This window comes from Giraffa tippelskirchi, chromosome 6 (assembly GCF_054371585.1).
Source record: "Giraffa tippelskirchi isolate mGirTip1 chromosome 6, T2T-mGirTip1v1.2.pri, whole genome shotgun sequence".
NCBI classification, from domain to species: Eukaryota; Metazoa; Chordata; class Mammalia; order Artiodactyla; family Giraffidae; genus Giraffa; species Giraffa tippelskirchi.
This window is the reverse complement of record NC_137280.1, coordinates 95,349,178-95,366,608: the sequence shown is the minus strand read 5'-3', so window position 1 is coordinate 95,366,608 and position 17,431 is coordinate 95,349,178. Positions and strand designations below refer to the sequence as shown.

The 17,431-nt window shown below is 56.8% G+C and overlaps 1 protein-coding gene across 4 annotated transcripts in view; it reads left to right on the top strand.

Annotated features, from left to right (window-relative positions):
- KDM4B (lysine demethylase 4B) overlaps positions 1 to 12,659 on the top strand; it is a 119,981-nt gene extending 107,322 nt beyond the window's left edge. For all 4 annotated transcript variants that reach the window (XM_081499627.1, XM_081499625.1, XM_081499626.1 and 1 more), the window contains 9 exons: positions 1,702 to 1,924; positions 3,436 to 3,512; positions 3,776 to 3,831; positions 4,017 to 4,125; positions 8,377 to 8,562; positions 8,642 to 8,806; positions 9,121 to 9,240; positions 9,697 to 9,789; positions 10,770 to 12,659. In XM_081499627.1, the coding sequence (XP_081355753.1) occupies positions 1,702 to 1,924; positions 3,436 to 3,512; positions 3,776 to 3,831; positions 4,017 to 4,125; positions 8,377 to 8,562; positions 8,642 to 8,806; positions 9,121 to 9,240; positions 9,697 to 9,789; positions 10,770 to 10,946 (1,206 nt within the window). In that variant the 3' untranslated portion in view covers positions 10,947 to 12,659. The remainder of the gene's footprint in view (positions 1 to 1,701; positions 1,925 to 3,435; positions 3,513 to 3,775; positions 3,832 to 4,016; positions 4,126 to 8,376; positions 8,563 to 8,641; positions 8,807 to 9,120; positions 9,241 to 9,696; positions 9,790 to 10,769) is intronic.
- Positions 12,660 to 17,431: the final 4,772 nt, after the last annotated feature.

The following is a 17,431-nucleotide window of genomic DNA, read 5'->3' as shown; positions in this document are numbered from 1 at the left end:
GTGACGGTGGGCTGGAGCCAGGCAGACTCCCCGTGTGGCCTGGCCCAGTCATAGCCCCCACTCTGTCCTGAGTTCCCAAGTCGTGAACCTGGCCTCCCCCCACATTCTGCCCTGAACCCTCTGCTGCCAGGTTTCCTTCTTCACCTGTTTCCTGCCCTGGGTCCCTCCCTGGCCCTGACTGTTGCCTGCCTCCTGCCCTTCCTGTTAGCATCTCACCACAGCTACGCACGGCCCAGATGGAAATGCCCAGTCCTCGGCCTCTCCATGTGCCCCACAGCCATCCTCTCCTGTGACATCTGCCCCCACCCCCACATAGCATGCCCTGTGCCGTCCCCCAGCATCTCCCACGTACCCACCCAGCCCCCTGCCTGGCCAGATGGATTTCTGTACATTCTTTGGTTCCATCCCACTTGCCATCTCTTCCAGGAAGCCTTCCTGGATCTGTTGTCCCTGGCTGACTCGGGCCCACCTCTGCTTTTGCTCCTGCCCTCTGTTTATCAGCCCTGGAGGACAGAATCAGATCTCACTTGCTTTGTGATCCCCAGCTCCTAGCCTAGTGCCAGATGTTTTCCATGCATTAGTTGGGCTGACTGAGGTCTGTGCACCATGCTGGGGTGGCATGCCTGTCTCCAGGGCCCTGCTGCTCTGAGCGGCCGGAACCTGCCATCCCTAAGCGATTCAACACCTGGTGGAAACAAGTAAGATGTACCATCGGACATCTTCTCCAGGCGTGACCTCCTCGGTGCTGCTAGCATCAGCGCTGGGAACGTCCACTTAAGAGGTGCATCTCCTTAATTCCAGTGGCTAAGTGAAGCATCGTGACTGAACTTAATCATGCCCACGGTTCTGGCAGGCCTCCATGGCCACAGCCCTCAGCATCAGGGCCAGGATCTGCTCGTCCCATGTCATGGGAAGAGCTGTGGCTGGATGTTGTGCCTGTTTGGAAACTAGCCAGTCCCCTCATCCAAGGTGGGCTCACCCCCGCCATACACGCACATACAGTGCATCAGACCAGTGGTCCTGGTGACCACTTTCCTTCTTCTTGAGGTGGGCAGAGTCTTCCCCTCACTCTGGGGGTGCTGGGGAGGCTCGTCTGGGAGCCCTGCCATCCTGTGACAGGCCCAGTGTTGCTGGATTTTTCATTACAGGCTCTTCATCTGATTGGATCTAGGGGGCTTGGGGGACTGGGGTACAGCTGTCATGGCCTGCAAGTCATAAGTTTAGATACACAGGTAACATGGCATCAGGTGATGGTCAGGACCACAAGGCTGACAGTGGGCAAAGGCTTGGGGACTGCTGGTCACGTGAGCGAGGGATGAGCACCCCAGGCAGTGGGAACTGCACGTGCAAAGGCCCTGGGGCAGGACCCAGCCTGGCATTTGGGGTGTTGGGGAGGGACAGCGAGGAGGCCCCTGTGGCTGGAGCAGAGCAAGCCCAGGGCAGTGGGGGCAAGCCGGTCAAGGACTGCAGGGTGGCGTCTGTGCTGGGTCTGGACATAACTCTAAGTGGGAGAGCTTGCGGGTGGGTGGGACAGGATCTGCCCGTCTAGAAGAGGATCTCTCAGGGGGCTTCTGAAGCAGGGCTGGGGGCTGGGGAAACTTGTGGTGGGGCAGCCACAGGTGTCCTGGTAGGACTGCGCTGGGGCTGGAGGTCCTGCCTGCCCCAGGCTGGGTTCTCTGCTGAAGGCGTCCCTTCCTGCAGTCCCTGCAGACTGAGAAGGAGGCTCCCCAGGCCGCCCCCGGGGAGGGCCCCTCGGCCATACCACCTTCCAGAAGTGGCCTGAAGACACGGCCGCTGATCCCCGAGATGTGTTTTACGGCCAGCGGGGAGAACACGGAGCCACTCCCCGCTAACTCCTACATCGGCGACGACGGGACCAGCCCGCTGATCGCCTGTGCCAAGTGCTGCCTGCAGGTCCACGCCAGTGAGTGCTGGGCCACACCTGGGGGGCTGCAGGGGGCAGAGTGTCTGCGGGGCAGGGCCGCCCCTCCCTCTGGCTGCTGCTTCCGGCATATGGCAGGACCTGGTGTCATGGGATCAGGGTCTCCAGCCTTGGGGGGCAGACGTCCTGCTGCCCCCCAGTCAAGGTAGGCCTGCCTAACACTTCCTTCTGGAAGGTTCCACTGTGGCCTGCCCTCCCCTCCCAGGGTCTGAGGGGGCAGCAGATTGGGTCCCCGTCAGGGGCTGTGATGCTTTTAAATGCTGTGCCTTGGGGCTGAGGCTGGAATTGATGGCAAAGCTGAGATTCTGCAGAGGTCCAGGGGTCTGATTTATCTCTGCTGTCGGTGATCCCCCACCACCACCACCTCCCCCACAAATCCTGAAAGCCCGACCTACCAGAGACAGGAAGATGGATGTCTGTTCCCTTCTTGGGTGGAAGAGGGTGGCGAACATCAGATTGTGGTACAGGATGGGGAGAAAGCTTCCTGGAGATGCTTGATTTTGGTGTGGCCTGTGGAGGAAGCTGGCCATACATCTCTGTCTGGCGCCTGCCCCTGCCAAGGCCTGCCCAGAGCTGGCTTTGTCTCCTGGCTGGGGTATGGCTATAAGACATGCTCCCTGGGTGTTGGGGGGGGCAACAGCGGGTGGCAGCAGCAGAGCCCACCACCCTGCTTCCCTCGAGGGGCCCTGCCCAGCTACGTCAGTGGAGAGAAGGCTTAGGAGACAGAAGGCTCAGCACAGGTGTCTCCTTTGGGACCTGGCACTGGACAGAGGGGGAGCCCCCACTTCCTCCAGGACCTGAGACCACACCCCGGGTCTGACCTCGGCTGAGGGCCCAGGGGACAGAGCAGGGGCCTGTCGGGTGCCTTGCTGGCCCTCAGGGCCTCGGTGAGGACACAGAGCCCCCTTCCTGCTGTCCTGCTCTCTCCTGGAGTTTCCCTGGGGACCCGTTGGTACTGGTTGATGGCCCCTTCAGACTTCAGAGCCCCTGTTTGGTGGGCAACAAGCCCCAGCTGCTTGAGGGTCCCTGCAGTATTGCTGGGTGGCAGTGCTGATGAGGCAGGGCCCTGGGGCATGGCCCTCCACCCCTCCTCCATTCCCCCTCCCTATCTGTGAACCCAGCCACATCCCACAGCCAACTCCCTGGGTAACTCCAGAGCCTCTCACTGTGCTTTCAGAAGCAATGGGTTCTGAACTGCCTACTCCCAAGGCCCCCTTGCTGCCCTCTCAGCTCCTCCCAGACCGGGGTAGGGGGCAAGGGCCAGGCAGAGCCTCCAAACCTGGAGGAGCTCTGGCGGCAGGGGTGGCGGGGAGCCCGCTGTGCTTCCCCATCCCTTTCCAGACTTTCTGGGGCTCTGTGTTTAGTGGTCCGGATTGAGGCCGAGCAGGTGGTGAGCACAGTTACTGTATCCAGAACCCCCCCGCCCTTCCCCCGCCGGGCTTTGACAGCCTGCCCGCAGCCCTGGTAACAGACGCGCTTGCCCTGTCTTCTAGGTTGTTACGGCATCCGCCCGGAGCTGGTCAACGAAGGCTGGACGTGTTCCCGGTGCACGGCCCACGCCTGGACTGCGGTAACTCGCCCCTGCAGCTGGGGTGGTGCTCTGAAAGCCGGCGCGGCCCGTGGGGGAGCCGGGCCTGGGCCCCGGGCTCGCCCGATCCCGCGGGGAGACCTTGGGCTGGCTGCCTCACCTCCTTGGGTCTCGGGTGGAGCCCATCGCTTCGGTGGCCGCTAGTGAAATGTAAGGACCGCTGGCGGGGGCCGGAGCAGATTCCGGAGCAGCAGGCGGGCGGTCCCGCCCTGCACACCCCTCAACGAGTTGTCTGGTCCCCGCAGGAGTGCTGCCTGTGCAACCTCCGGGGAGGCGCCCTGCAGATGACAACCGACCGGAGGTGGGTGGAATGGCCTCTTATTCTAGGGGACGGGGGTACCTGAGGGGCGACTCGGGGCAGAGGCAGGACCGGCAGGAGCAGATGAGGTCCTGTCAGCTTGGCAGGCCCGTGCCCCTGGCTTTGAGATGACCCTAGAGGGGACAGGGCGCACCCGTGACCCCTGACCCCTTCCGCTCCTCCCCCAGGTGGGTCCACGTGATCTGCGCCATCGCCGTCCCAGAAGTGCGGTTCCTGAACGTGATGGAGCGCCACCCCGTGGACATCAGCGGCATTCCCGAGCAGCGGTGGAAGCTGGTAGGGGCCCTTGAGTGCTGCCCCCAGGGTGTTGGGGTAGCTGCCGCGGGGCCAGGAGGCGGTTTCAGTGTGGCCAGCAAGTTACTCTTTGAGTAGGCAGGGGGTGCCTCTCCGTGGCTCCATTTACTATTTTTACACAGAGAAAGCCACCGGCGCTCTGCCCAGTTCTTTCTTTCTTTCTTTTCTTTTTTTACTTTTATTTGCATTTATTTTTTGCGGCCATTTATTCCTGGGCCATAAGTTTTTGTTTCTTCAGTTTCTTCTGGGATATCTTTTTCTTCTGTGCAACCTCCTCTTCTGGTTTAGGAACAATCTGTTCTTTTTCAGTAAGGATCATCTCAATGTGACAGGGAGAGCTCATGTAGGGGTTGATCCGATCGTGAGCTCTGTAAGTCCTGCACCGCATCTTGGGGGCTTTGTTCACTTGGATGTGCTCAATGACCAGAGAATCTACATCTAAGCCCTTAAGTTCAGCATTACTCTCTGCATTTTTGAGCATGTGTAGTAAAAATTCAGCACTCTTTTTGGGCCACCGACCCTGTGTCCAGCCCCACTGTTTGGCCTGTGCACACCTACCAACTCCACCGTTGTAACGACGGAATGGCACACATTGCTTCTTTAAAGTGACATCCTTCAGATACTTGGTGGCTTTTCGGATATGCATACCCTTTATGGCCTGGGCAGTTTCACGAGTGTTCTTAAAGTGAACACGAAGATTTGAACCTCTTGATTTGCATGATTTTGTGGGGTTTTCTGGGTCGAGTGAATAGTGCACCATTTTTAGGGGTCACCTCAGGCCACTTACCGGAAAAGGAGCAGTTCTTTCTTGCTTAACTTGCAATCAGTGGCCAAATAGAATTTTAAGAACATAATAGCCAAGAAGGTCTTCATCAGGCATAACTGAAAATTCACGCACGTTAAATAGCAGCTGCCAGTTTCCCCTCCCTCAGCCCCAGAAACCACCTCTCCTCTCTGCTTCTGTAAGTTTGTTTTCGCTTCCTCATGGACATGGAGATTCGCAGCAGGTGACTCGCTTATTTCACTGAGCATAATGTCCTCAGTGACCATCTGTGTTGCTGCAGATGGCAGGATTTCCTTCTTCTTCATGGCCGAGTAACATTCCATTGTGTTTCTACACTACGCCTTCTTCATCCGTTGTCTCTCCACGGATGCTTAGGTTGTCTCCAGGTCATGTCTGTTGTAACCGGTGCTGCAGTGAACATGGGGGTGCAGATATCTTTTCAAGATAGTGACCTTGTTTCCTTCAGCAAAAGACCCATGAGTGGAATTGCCAGATCATATGGTAGTTCTGTTTTTAACTTTTTGAGGAACCACCATACTTTGTTCCATAGCAGCTACACCAGTGTGGGTTCTGACCAACAGTGCGTGAGGGTTCCCTTTTCTCTCTGCCCTTGCCAATACTTGTTATCTCGTGTCTTCTTGATGGTGGCCATTCTAACAGGTGGTTTTGGTTTGCACTTCCTAGATAATTACTGATGTTGACATCTGTTTACATACCTGTTGGCTATCTGTATGTTTTCTTAGAGAAATGTCTAGGCAAATCCTTTGCCCATTTTTAAACTGGGCTTTTTTGCGTTTTTTTGCTCCTGAGCTGTGGGAACACTGTCTCTGGCTCCTCTAAGGAGCACAGCCATCCTTGGGCAGGAGTGGTCTTGCAAGTTTCACTCTTCCGGCTCTTGCTGATGTCTCCCCACCCTCCCCTGATCTGGGGGAGTCTTTGGGGCAGTGGGCCATAGTCAGTAAGCAAACACTGGCTTTCATTCTCAGCTCTGCTACCAGCCAGCTGTGTGACTCCAGAAAGATTCCTTGACCTCTCCATGCTCAGTCTTCTTCTCCATAAAATGGGGCTGCTAACAATCCCTGCATGGGGAGCATGAACTGGGCCACAGCGGGAAGTGCTGATCATGCCATCTGAGCACCAGTGCCTGCTCTCAGGTCATCACCACCTATGAGTCTGCAGGGTGGCCTTGTGGGGGACACGTGGGGAGTGGGATGTGTCTTATGGCCCAGGAGATGGGTCATTGGCCAGGGGTATGGACAGCATTCTGGCTGTTCTTCTTGCCTGATTTATTTCCCAGCTGCCTAGGACAGGGCCTGGGTACAGAGGTTCTTCCAGGCCTCCAGCGGGCAGGAGGCAGAGAAACAGGGCTGCAATTGGTGAGCTTGGTGAGGAGGCCCAAGTGAAGGCTCAGAGGCACCACCCTGGAGCCCCTAGGTGCGGGGCCTCCGGGCAGGGCAGAGTAGGTGGCCGGCGGGAGCCATGTGGGAGGGGAAGGGGCCTGGTCAGGAAACACTGGGCTCAGGCCAGTGCCAGCGCTGCCTGGTTAGGATGGGTGTTAGGAAGAGGCCACAGCGGCAGTAATTCCTCCAGGAACGCGGGCGGCAGAGGCCTCATTATTCAGGTGGAGTGATGGCGTGGTGCATGGCGCCAGATAGATCCTCCCTCCCAGACGCTTTATGGATCATCTGACATTTCCAGCTTGCAGCCTCTTCATTACCGGCACTTGTAACGATGAATTAAAAATCTTTTTACACGAGAGCTTGCTTGTACTGCCTAATGGAGCCTCACAAGGAAGCCGGCAGTTAACTCCTGCTTGCCCGGCCGCCCACCTGCTTTTCTGGGGCCACATGCCAGCCGCAGGCTTAGGGAACAGTCACGCCTGGTCATCCGCCCATCTTTCTGTCCCCAGGATTCTCTGGCTGCTAGTCCTGGTGAGTGGTGGCTGCCCCAGCCGGCTGGTAGCCTGAGCCTGGGGCTCACCCCCTCACCAGCCCAGATTAGCTTAGGGGGCAGTAGAAATGAGGCTGTCAGGGCAGGTGCTCAAACCAGCTCTGTCCTTCTCCTCCGCTGTGCCTTGAGGTGTCACATCTTGATGGGAGGGAAGGTGGATGTCTGCCAAAATTGGCAGAAAGGCAAGGGGCGGTGAGGAATGGCTTGAGGGGGGAAAGGCCCGAGACGTAAGACTGTGCCTTGCGGCCTCTATGGCTGATGACACACCAGCTGTGGCCCTCAGCCTTCTCCCACGGTCCATCCTGTACCATCCCCTCACCCCCCATCTCCTGCCCCCACCTCACAGCCTCCAATGAGGGAGATCCAGACACAGGACTCACCCTTAAGGCAGCCCTGAGTTCACCCCCTGGCAGACGGCCCCATGGGGGCCTAGCCCACTTTCCTCATGACGTGGAGACTCAGAGTAACGAGCTGCCACCACCGGCCACACTGTCAGATTTCTCCCGGGCCTTGGCTGTGGGGTTTCTGCCTTCTGGTGCGGAGCCCAGTTCTCAAGGGCCATGTCATGTGTCTCCCTCCCCCCGCCACAGGCCAGCTGGAGAATCAGGGATCGACAGTTTAATAATGAGATCTCATTGCCATCGATCGGCACCGGGCTAAACTCCTGCAGCACCCTTGCTGTGGGGCTTCTCTGGCTTTTGAACATGGTTTACAGAGCGATAAAGGCCGGCTTATTAAATGCCCAGAGTCATCGGCAGGTGGCTGCTGAGTGGCGGCAGGGTGTGGGCCTGGGCACAGTGTCGATGGCTTGGGAGCTGATGCCCAGCAGAGCAGGTCGCCCAGACGGGTGTTCCCACAGTGTGGGCTCCCTGCCTCTCCTTATGAAGGGCTACACTGCAGCATCTTTCATTCAAAATTAAGATAAAATCTCCCATTATGTTTTTGTGTTTTTTTTATCCCCATTTCAGTGGCTTTAACTACATTCACAGATTTAGATAACCATCATCTCTAGCTAGTTCCAGAACATTCCATCACCACAGAAAGAAACCCCCCTGCATTGGGTGACTGCCAACCCCTCCCCAGCCCCTGAAAACCCGTAACCCCACTGCCTGTCTCTGTGGATTGGCCTATTCTGGATGTTTCCCATCAGTGGAATCACACACTGTCTTTCTGTGTCTGCTTCTCTCACTGAGCGTCCCGTTTTCAGGGTCCCTCTAAGTGGTAGCAAGGTGCCTGTTCAGGCAGCTATGTGGAGGAGCTGGTGGAAAAGAGGTCTAAAGATGCTCCTGGGGGCCAGCTGCAGGCTGGGTTGGTGGGCCTGGGGTGGTCAAGACTCTCCCAGGATGACCCCTCCATGGGGCCAGGCCACTGCACTTCAGCTTCAGGTTTCAGAGTCACTCCCAGGAGATAGACCTAGGGGCCCAGTAGTGCAGGGGCTCCCAGCCCCAGGGGGCAGAGGTACCAGCCAGAGCCCCATTCCCACTGTCGTGTCCCCACAGAAATGTGTGTACTGCCGGAAACGGATGAAGAAGGTGTCGGGCGCCTGCATCCAGTGCTCCTGCGAGCACTGCTCCACCTCCTTCCATGTGACCTGCGCCCATGCCGCCGGTGTCCTCATGGAGCCGGACGACTGGCCCTACGTCGTCTCCATCACCTGCTTCAAGCACAAGTCAGGGGGCCACAACGTGAGTGCCCACCTGCCCCCCCCAGTCTGTTCCCCTGCCCCTCTGTCCCGCTGTGTTCTGACATCCCCTCCACCCTCAGGTCCAGGTCATGAGGGCCGTGTCCTTAGGCCAGGTGGTCATCACCAAGAACCGCAATGGGCTTTACTACCGGTGCCGCGTCATCGGCACCACCACGCAGACCTTCTATGAAGTGAACTTTGATGACGGGTCCTATAGCGACAACCTGTATCCAGAGAGCATCACTGTGAGCAGTGAGGGGCGGGGCAGGGGGCGGCACAGGCGCCGGGCAGGCATTGCCCTTAGGATGCTGGGGGGTGGCCCAGTTCCTCACGGGAATCTCCTGCTGGAAAGTTCTGCCTGCAGGAGGGTGGGCCCCAGGGCAAGGGTGGCAGCAGACCCCTGGGCACCCACCCACAGCTCGCCCTGACAGTTTAAGCTGAGAGCACCGCCTTCTTCTGGTTGGGACCTTTCTACCAAATGGGACCTTTCTTAGCCCAGGCCAGCGTGGTGACCGAGGCCAAGGGCGCACCTCACCCCATCCCATCCTTCCCTCCACAGAGTAGAGACTGTGCCCGGTTGGGCCCGCCACCCGAGGGCGAGTTCGTGGAGCTCCGGTGGACTGATGGCAACCTCTACAGGGCCAAATTCATTTCTTCTGTGACCAGTCACATCTACCAGGTGAGGGGGTCCTGTTTGCCGGCTATGGGCTGGGGTGGGGCCCTCAGCAGGGTCCTTTGGGGACTGTGGAGTTAGCCTCTGAGGTCAGTGCAGGCGGGAAGGCCTTCTAACTGTCCCATATTTTCCCCCTTGGAGATGTCTTCTCGATTTTGTGTGTGTGTGGTAGAATATACTTAACGAAATTTACTGCTTTCATCATTTTTTAAATGTACAATTCAGTGCCCTGGATTTTTTAAAAACAATCAAGTTGGTTGTGAGTTTTTTCTCATGATCGTGGAAGAAAAGTTATTGACGTGTGAAATCTTAGAAGAAAAATCACCCCCTATCCCAGCGACAAAGACAATGGCAGGTGACCCTGTGCTGTTTACCCAGTGGTCACCCTGCAAGCTGACCGTGAGTGGGTGGGTATGGGGCTGGGCCGGGTGGGCCACGAGCTGAACTGCATCCCCTTGGCAGGTGGAGTTCGAGGACGGGTCCCAGCTGACGGTGAAGCGTGGTGACATCTTCACCCTGGACGAGGAGCTCCCCAAGAGGGTCCGGTCCCGGCTGGTAAGTGGCCAAGAGTTGGGGTGGGGGTGGGGGCCCAGCTGCCTTGGGGAGTGACCTGTCCAGGCGACCTTGACGTCCCACCTTGGCCTTGACTGGTTTTGAGGCAGGTGGGGCAGTGGGAGGGTCGGCCCGGCCAGTGAGGAGGAGACAGCAGCTCCTGAGCGTGGATCGCAGCTGCACGTTGCAATGCAAAAGGGAACAAGAGAAACTGGCCTTTTCTCACGACTTTTCGCCATCTTCTTTCTTTCGGGTTTAACCCAGAGGCAGACTTTTGAGGATCAGTGGCTGTGGCTGTGGGTGGAAGAGCCGAGTCAGAGCTTTTGGGGGTCCCAGATGCAAGGTTCCCTGGGGGACGAACAGGAACTGCCAGGCAGACCAACGGCCTGTGTGCAGCCAGGCCTTGCCTCCCACGTTCTGTGGAGGGCAGGGCTCCCACCCTGCTAGGGGGCCAGTGGCTGGGAGGCTAGGCCCCTACCCTGCCTGCATGGGGAATCACTTGCAGGATGGGGGTTCAGGCAGAGGCAGGAGGGGCCCTCCCCAGCAGCCAAGGACCACTGGCCTCCAGCAGGGCAGCAAGGGCATTGGCCTTCCAGCCAGGCCCCCAAGCACAGCCTGTATTTCAGTCCATTCTGGCTGCTATACCACGCTGGACAACTTAAACAATCTCGCAGGATTCTGGAAGCTGGAAGTCCAAGATCAAGGCACCAGCAGGTTCAGGGTCTGGTGAGGGCAGACCCTGGTTTACAGACACCTGCCTTCTGTGTCCTCACGTGGTGGAGAGAGAGAGGGCGCTCTCAGCGGTCCCTTTATAAGGGCACTGATCCTGTTCTCAAGGGCTGCTCTCTCATGACCTCATCACCCCTGACACCATCGTGCTGTGGTGGGGCGGGACTTCAGCATAGGACTGGACCTTGGGGGACACAGATCTCCGCCCACCGTACCCTTTCCTACTAACCCCCACACCGTCTGCTCCCCTGTAGTCGGTCAGCACAGGGGCCCCGCAGGAGAGCGTCTTCTCTGGAGAGGAGGTGAAGGCCGCCAAGCGCCCTCGGGTGGGCACCCCTCGCGCCGCAGAGGACTCAGGGCGGAACGCGGACTACCCGGCCTTCATGGAGAGCCTGCTGCAGGCGCAGTGCTGGCCCGGAACCCCCTACTAGGACCGCCGGCCACCCATGAGCCCTCGGCCCAGCAAGGCAGGCGCGGCGGGCCCTGGCGTTTGCTTGCTGTGAATCCCTGTCCTCGCCTCCCAGCCCGAGAGGCTACCTCGGCGACAGGAGCGAGCAGGACGCCACACGCACCCCCGGACTCAGGGAGCAGGGCCACGCGGGCTCTGGGGGGCTGGCGGGGGTGCACGCGCCACCCCCTTGACCCAGATTCGTAAACCACGTAAGCTCTTCTTCTCGTAAAAGGTGCTACTGCATTGCCTGCCTCCTGAGCAGCCGTGGAGATTGTGACTTCTGTACATACATCACCTTTGTGAGGTTCTTTCTATAAATACCTATTGTTTAAAAAAAAAAATGCAAGAAAAAAAAAAGGAAAGAAAAGGAAAAATCACACCCCAAAGTTGTTTTCTAGATTTGTGGCTTTAAAAACAAAACAAAATGAAACAAAACGTCTTTTTTTCTCAGAACCCGGTGAGCTGCCCAAGATAAAAGCAGCTCAGCTTTTTGTTTGTCGTGTTTTCTGGTCTCGCTCGCTGTGAGCGGTGGGGATGCGCTGTAGCGGCGGTGAGGCCTGGGGGCACTGGGAGGTGAGGGCAGGATGCCTGGGCATCCCTGATGGTGGTGCCAGGTCACTCACTCTGTCCCAGTCGTGAGTTCGAGAAGGTCTGGGCGGCTGGCACCGTGCGGTCAGCACCCAGTGGGAGGAGGCTGGCAGCTCCTTTGGTGGCCTCCCCCTTCTCTGCGTGGCCTTTTGCAAAATAAATGCTCTCTCTTCTGGTGGCTCCATCTTTTGCTTCTTCCCCTGGGAAGAACCATCTCCCAGCTGAGACCGTGGGGGGGGGCCCTCAGGGGTCTGGCTGCGGCTCACTCATGTACAGGGGGTCTTTCCCAACCCCGAGGGGCTGGTACATCCTGTATGATCTCTGTGACGTGTGGATTTGTGTGTCTGGGGGAGAAAGCTCTCAAGAGGGAATCACGGCTTTCAGCTCGGAGGAAATCTGCCCCGGAAGGCTTGTGGGCTGAATTACCAGGCAGAAAAACATGTTCCTCATCCTGGTCTAGGGGAGGAACGGTGCCCCCCACCACATCTCAGCCACCCCCTGGTCCCCTGCAGAGGGGTTGAAAGCGTCATTTGCTTGTATAAAGATTTTCTAAGTTTAAAAAGGAGGGTCTAACAGTTGCCAGGCCAGAGAGAACCAAGTAAGGAAAGTGGAGAGAAACTTCCTTGGTGGGGGGAAGGGCAGGTGCCCTGCAGGGGCGGGCGGGGCGGCGGGAGGTGCGGGGAGTCAGCGGAATGTGGGGGTTCCCTCTGCATGCAGCAGGCCCCTGCCCCGGGGCGCTGTCCCTGTGTTCATATGTAGTTTGAAAATGCTATTTATATTGTAAAGAGAATAAAAAGAAGCAGGCAGACGCCCCTGTGGCTCCGGGTCGGGCAGGTGGGCCACCCCCATGGCCAGTCCCTCTGGGTTCCACCCCATCCATGGTGGGTTCCTGGACCACTTGTGCAGACAGGCATTGGCGCAGCAAAGGGGGAGCGCGCTTTCCCCATGAAGGTATATCTATGTCTATGTGTGAAAGCAAGAAACAAAAACCCCCACCCACCCTGATTTTTTTCCACCTGAGATTAAGGATGCGCTGTATTTTTGCCTAATTCCCCTGCCTCTAGGTTCATAATGAATTAAAGGCTCGTGAGCACTGCGAATTACAGCTCTAGGTGGTTGCAGCGTCTTCTTTTGTCTTCTTTTCTGAGTGGGTGCCAGGGAGGCGGGCAGCGGTCTCCAGGCTGGGGTGGGCTCTGTGTGCCCCCTCCAGGAGGGAACAGGCATGGTTCCTCCCCAAAGGGTGACACATGGCCTGGTCCCACGGCCCCTGCTTTCTGCCTCCAGGATGGAAGAAGTTTCCTTACAGAGCTGGACATCTGAAGCTTGTGTCCACACAAACGTCTGGTCCCCGAGGCTTTCAGGTCTCCCTGGGGCGAGCCCCTCTACCCCTGCCCTCCAGCCTCTTCCCAGTTCTTGTGACACCTGAGCCAAGGATCGTATTTTGTGGTGGGCAGCCATTGGGCATATGTGAGACAGCAGGGTCCACGTGGGGTGAGGCTGTCCCCCCTCCAGTATTCATGAATGTGTCACTCATTCAGCCAGTACCCAGGTGTGACAGCAGTGGGAGAGGTAGACGGTATGTAAAGTGGGATGTCAGTTGTCAGGTAAAGAACAGGAGGTCCTGAGGGAGAAGAGAAGGTGAGGCATGGGGACATCTTGGGGCACAGTCAGTGCAAAGGCCCTGGGGCAGTACCATGCCTGGCTTTCGTCTCCTGCACAGCTTGTGGGATCTTAGTTCCCCAACCAGGGATCAAACCTGTGACCCCTGGCAATGGAAACACCAAGTCTTAACCACTGGACCACCAGGGAAGTACCCATGCCTGGTATTTTGGAGGAACAGTTGAGTGGCCCCATGTGAGTACAGATCAAGGGGGAGGGAGGGAGGGAGAGAGAGGGAGGAGACGAGGGCAGGGAGGGGATGGGACAGGTCATGCAGGGCCTTGTGGGCTGCAGGAAGACTTGAGCCTTTACCTCAGGGAAGTGGGAGCCTGGGAGAGTTGTGGGCAGAGAAGAGGTGGGGCCTGACTCCACCTCTGCTCACTGGTGCCCTCTGACCCCTGATTGGAGGACAGACCATGGGGTGAGGTGGGAGCCTGGGGACCAGGGCAGAATGGAAACACTGAGCATCTTGAAAGATGGCTTTTGACGTGAGCTGGGCTATCATGGCTGGACATGGGGCCAAGGGCTGATAGAAGGCATTTAGGAGACATCAGCAGATGGGCCTGGGGGCCGTGGACAGGGCGCCCCTCAGGGCCTGAGTTTTTCTTCTGCAGAACGGGCATCCTTAAGGGTGCTGTGTCCTGAGCAAATTTCCTCCAATGAAGTATCCACCCAGCCACTGCCACCCTCAGCCTGCTTCTCAGACCCCTTTGTAGAGATGCTGCCTCCGGCACCCTCAACAAAGCCCCTAGGACTCAGTTTCCCCATCTGCTACAGGGGATTCTGCAACACTGACCAGGTGAGTCAGCATCCTCTGACCTTGCCCAGGGCCTGGTGGATGTGGTCGGTCCTCAGTGGTGAGGAGGGGGCCACAGACAGCAGCAGCGTGAATGGCTGACCCAGGTGGTCCAGCACGGTTGCAGATGGCTCTCTGTTCTCTATGCTCTCCGAAACATCGTAAAATGGGGAGGTAATTTGGGACAGGCCATCGTGGACTGAGGCCAGGGCCAAGATACCAGGCTGACTCCATGACTGTGCAGCCGCATGGAGCCTACAGGATCTGTGGCATCCAGGCACTGGGCCCAGTGCTGGAGTCTGATAAATTTATCAGGTGGCAAATGTCAGCTGCCCTGTGCCAGGACCTGGGAGGTGGCTGAGGAAGAGGGGGGCAAGGTCACTGCTTCTCTGGAGTTTTATAGAGTTCAGGAAAGCAGGCAAGTGATGAAAACATAAGGCACCATAAACACAGCTTTGACATGTGCCCTAAAGGACAAGAAAGGGAGCAGAGATGGAAGATAAGCCATGGTCACAGAGACCTGTCAGGATCCTAAAGAGGTGATATTTAGATCTGATCCCTCAAGGGAGGTCAGATTCAGGCGGGGGATGTGGTACATGGTATTGAATACCCCAGCCTCAGGTCAAGGTCCCTGCAACCTACAGCCCTCAAGTCAAATCCGGCTCTCCTCTGGTTTTTATAAATAAAATTTTGTTGGCACATAGGCACACCCATTCATTGAGTACCATCTGTGGCGGCCTTTGCTCTACGAGGGAGGGCTGAGTGGTAGCAGCAGAGACCGCCTGGTGCCCCAAGAGCTAGACATACACTGTCTGGCCCTTTACAGAAAAAGTTGTGCTCACTTTAGACCTAGAGCAAGTGAGAAATGGTAGCCTCTATACACTTGCTCTATGCCTCTGACAGAATCACTTTCCTGTGGGACATCCCTCAATGCCCAGACCTGCCTTGCTTCCCAGAGGCCCCTGATTAGGCTCACTGTCCATGGCATCCACCCCAGACCACCCCTGCAAAGAGCTTGGTGGAAAGAGAAAGACTTTGGCTGGGGCCCCTCCATCCATTTGTCATTCATCTACCGAGGGCTCCACCCTCCACATTTGGAGCATCCCTGCTCATCCTGCTGATTGATGAAGGGAAGCCCAAACACGCCCCATGTCCAACCCATTGGGCTGCCCCCACCTCCCCAAGTCACCCCCTTTGGCCAGTGCAGAGAGGGACAGTGGGTTTGGGCCTCTGTTGGCCTCTGTGGTCCACAAATCCTGGCTCTAAGCCCCACTGTCATGATTCACAGCTTTTATGAAAGTGAAAGTCGTGTCTGACTCTGCAACCTCATGGACCATACAGTCCATGGAATTCTCCAGGCCAGAATACTGGAGTGGGTAGCCATTCCCTTCTCCAGGGGATCTTCCTAACCCAGGAATCAAACCAAAGTCTACTGCATTGCAGGCAGGTTCTTTACCAGCTGAGCTACCAGGGAAGCCACAGCTTTTATGCTGGTGCCGAAATCTTTGTGTGCCCACTCCCCACCACCAACTGTCCCGCCTCCTCGACTGGCCACCCATCCAGGCTGCCCTGACCCACACCCCAGAGAGGCTGCTCAGGGACATAGAACCATAGTCCCGAGATCACCACAGGGAGAAATATTCCCCAAGACAGACCCTAAGAGGCCCAGAGGCCAGGCTCAGAGAGCCCTGCGGCTCTCAGCCAGGCTGGGGGACCATTGCCAGGGAGTGTTATTTATGGATTAGATTTCCGGAGCACTTTTGCTCCCTTAATGGAGAAAATAAGAATTACTTGCTGCCACAGGCAGCGCAAGGGGTGACACACAGCGGCTGGCGGAGGCGAGGCCGGGAGGGATGAGTGTCTGGGTGCCTGGCGTCTCCCTGGTGCAGCATCCATCCTGCTGGGTGACAGGGACAGATGGCTCTTTTCCCAGCAGCTTCCTGGGGGAGGGGACAGGGGTCCTTCCAGGCCAAGACAGCCTCCTTCCCCCCTTTTCTAGGTGGCCTCCACTGGCCCCAGAACACTTACTGCTCTGTTGCTCCCATATTAGTTTCAAGTCCCCATTAACCGGTGGCTTAGAACACCAGACATTCATTCCTTGCCTATCCTGGAGGCCGGAAGCTTGAGACCGAGGTGTCACAAGGCTGTACTCCAAGGGAGAACGCTTCCTGTCTCTTCCAGCTTCTGGTGGCCCCAGGCGTCCCTCCACCCTCTGTCTCTGTCTTCACACGCCATCTCTTTGTGTGTCTCTGTCTTCCCTCTGTCTCCAGTATCCCTCAGCCTCTCTCTGGTACAGGGACACCAGTGATTGGATTTAGGGCCCCACCTGGATCATCCAGGACCTGCTCGTCATCTCAAAACCTTTGACTTAGTCACAGCTGCAGAGACACTTTTTCCAAATAGGGTCACAGTCACAAGTTAGGGGAAGTAGGTCATGATCGTGTTTTGCAGGGAGCCCCCAGGCAAGCCACTCCAGATTCCTCCCCTCACCACAGCCCCAGTGACCCCCTACATGATTGTGAACCCTGTGAGCATAAAGACACAGTCTTGGCCCCATCGGCACCCCCCACGCTCAGCCTAGAGCCTGACAGGCAGATGGGTCCTGGAGAGCTTAAGGAGGTTGGTGACCTACAAGGGCTGGTGGGATGGGGTATAATTAGGGGAGAGGGGGAACACAGTATCTGGAGTGAAGAGGGGGTGACCCACTCTGAGTATATCTTCTGAAATAGCTCTGACTCTTACGATCACAGTCTTTATTTCACATGTCCCAAACAATAACTAATTAAAATCAACCAGAATGTGGTGGGAACCCCAAAATGGAAAACAGTAACACATGAACCCAACTGTGCTGTAAATGAAAAGGAGGGAGAGAGAAAGGAGCTGATCGAAGTAACTTTCGAAATAGTATCTTGAGTGGCTACTGTTAGGCTAGAAACAAAAATACCTATACACCAATCCTGTTCTCCAGTAGAAACCCTGGTTCTCCCAAGTAAGCCAAGCTGCCTAGCTCCCTTATAGTGAAAGTCGCTCAGTTGTGTCTGACTCTTTGCAATCCCATGGACTATATAGTCCATGGAATTTTCCAGGCCAGAATACTCCTCCAGGGGATCTTCCCAACCCAGGGATCAAACCCCGGTCTCCCACATTGCAGATGGATTCTTTACCAGCTGAGCCACCAGGGAAGCCCAAGAATACTGGAGTGGGTAGCCTATCCCTTCTCAGCGGATCTTCCCAACCCAGGAATTGAACCAGGGTCTCCTGCATTGCAGGTGATTCTTTACCAGCTGAGCTACCAAGGAAGACCTATGTGAATCCTGGGGTTGGACAAATAAGTCAATAAATTGTAGGTGATGAGAGCCGGGTTCCTCTCAGTCAGAGAAAGAAATTATAAGTAAGTCAAGAAGGTGGGAAGCTAGAACAAA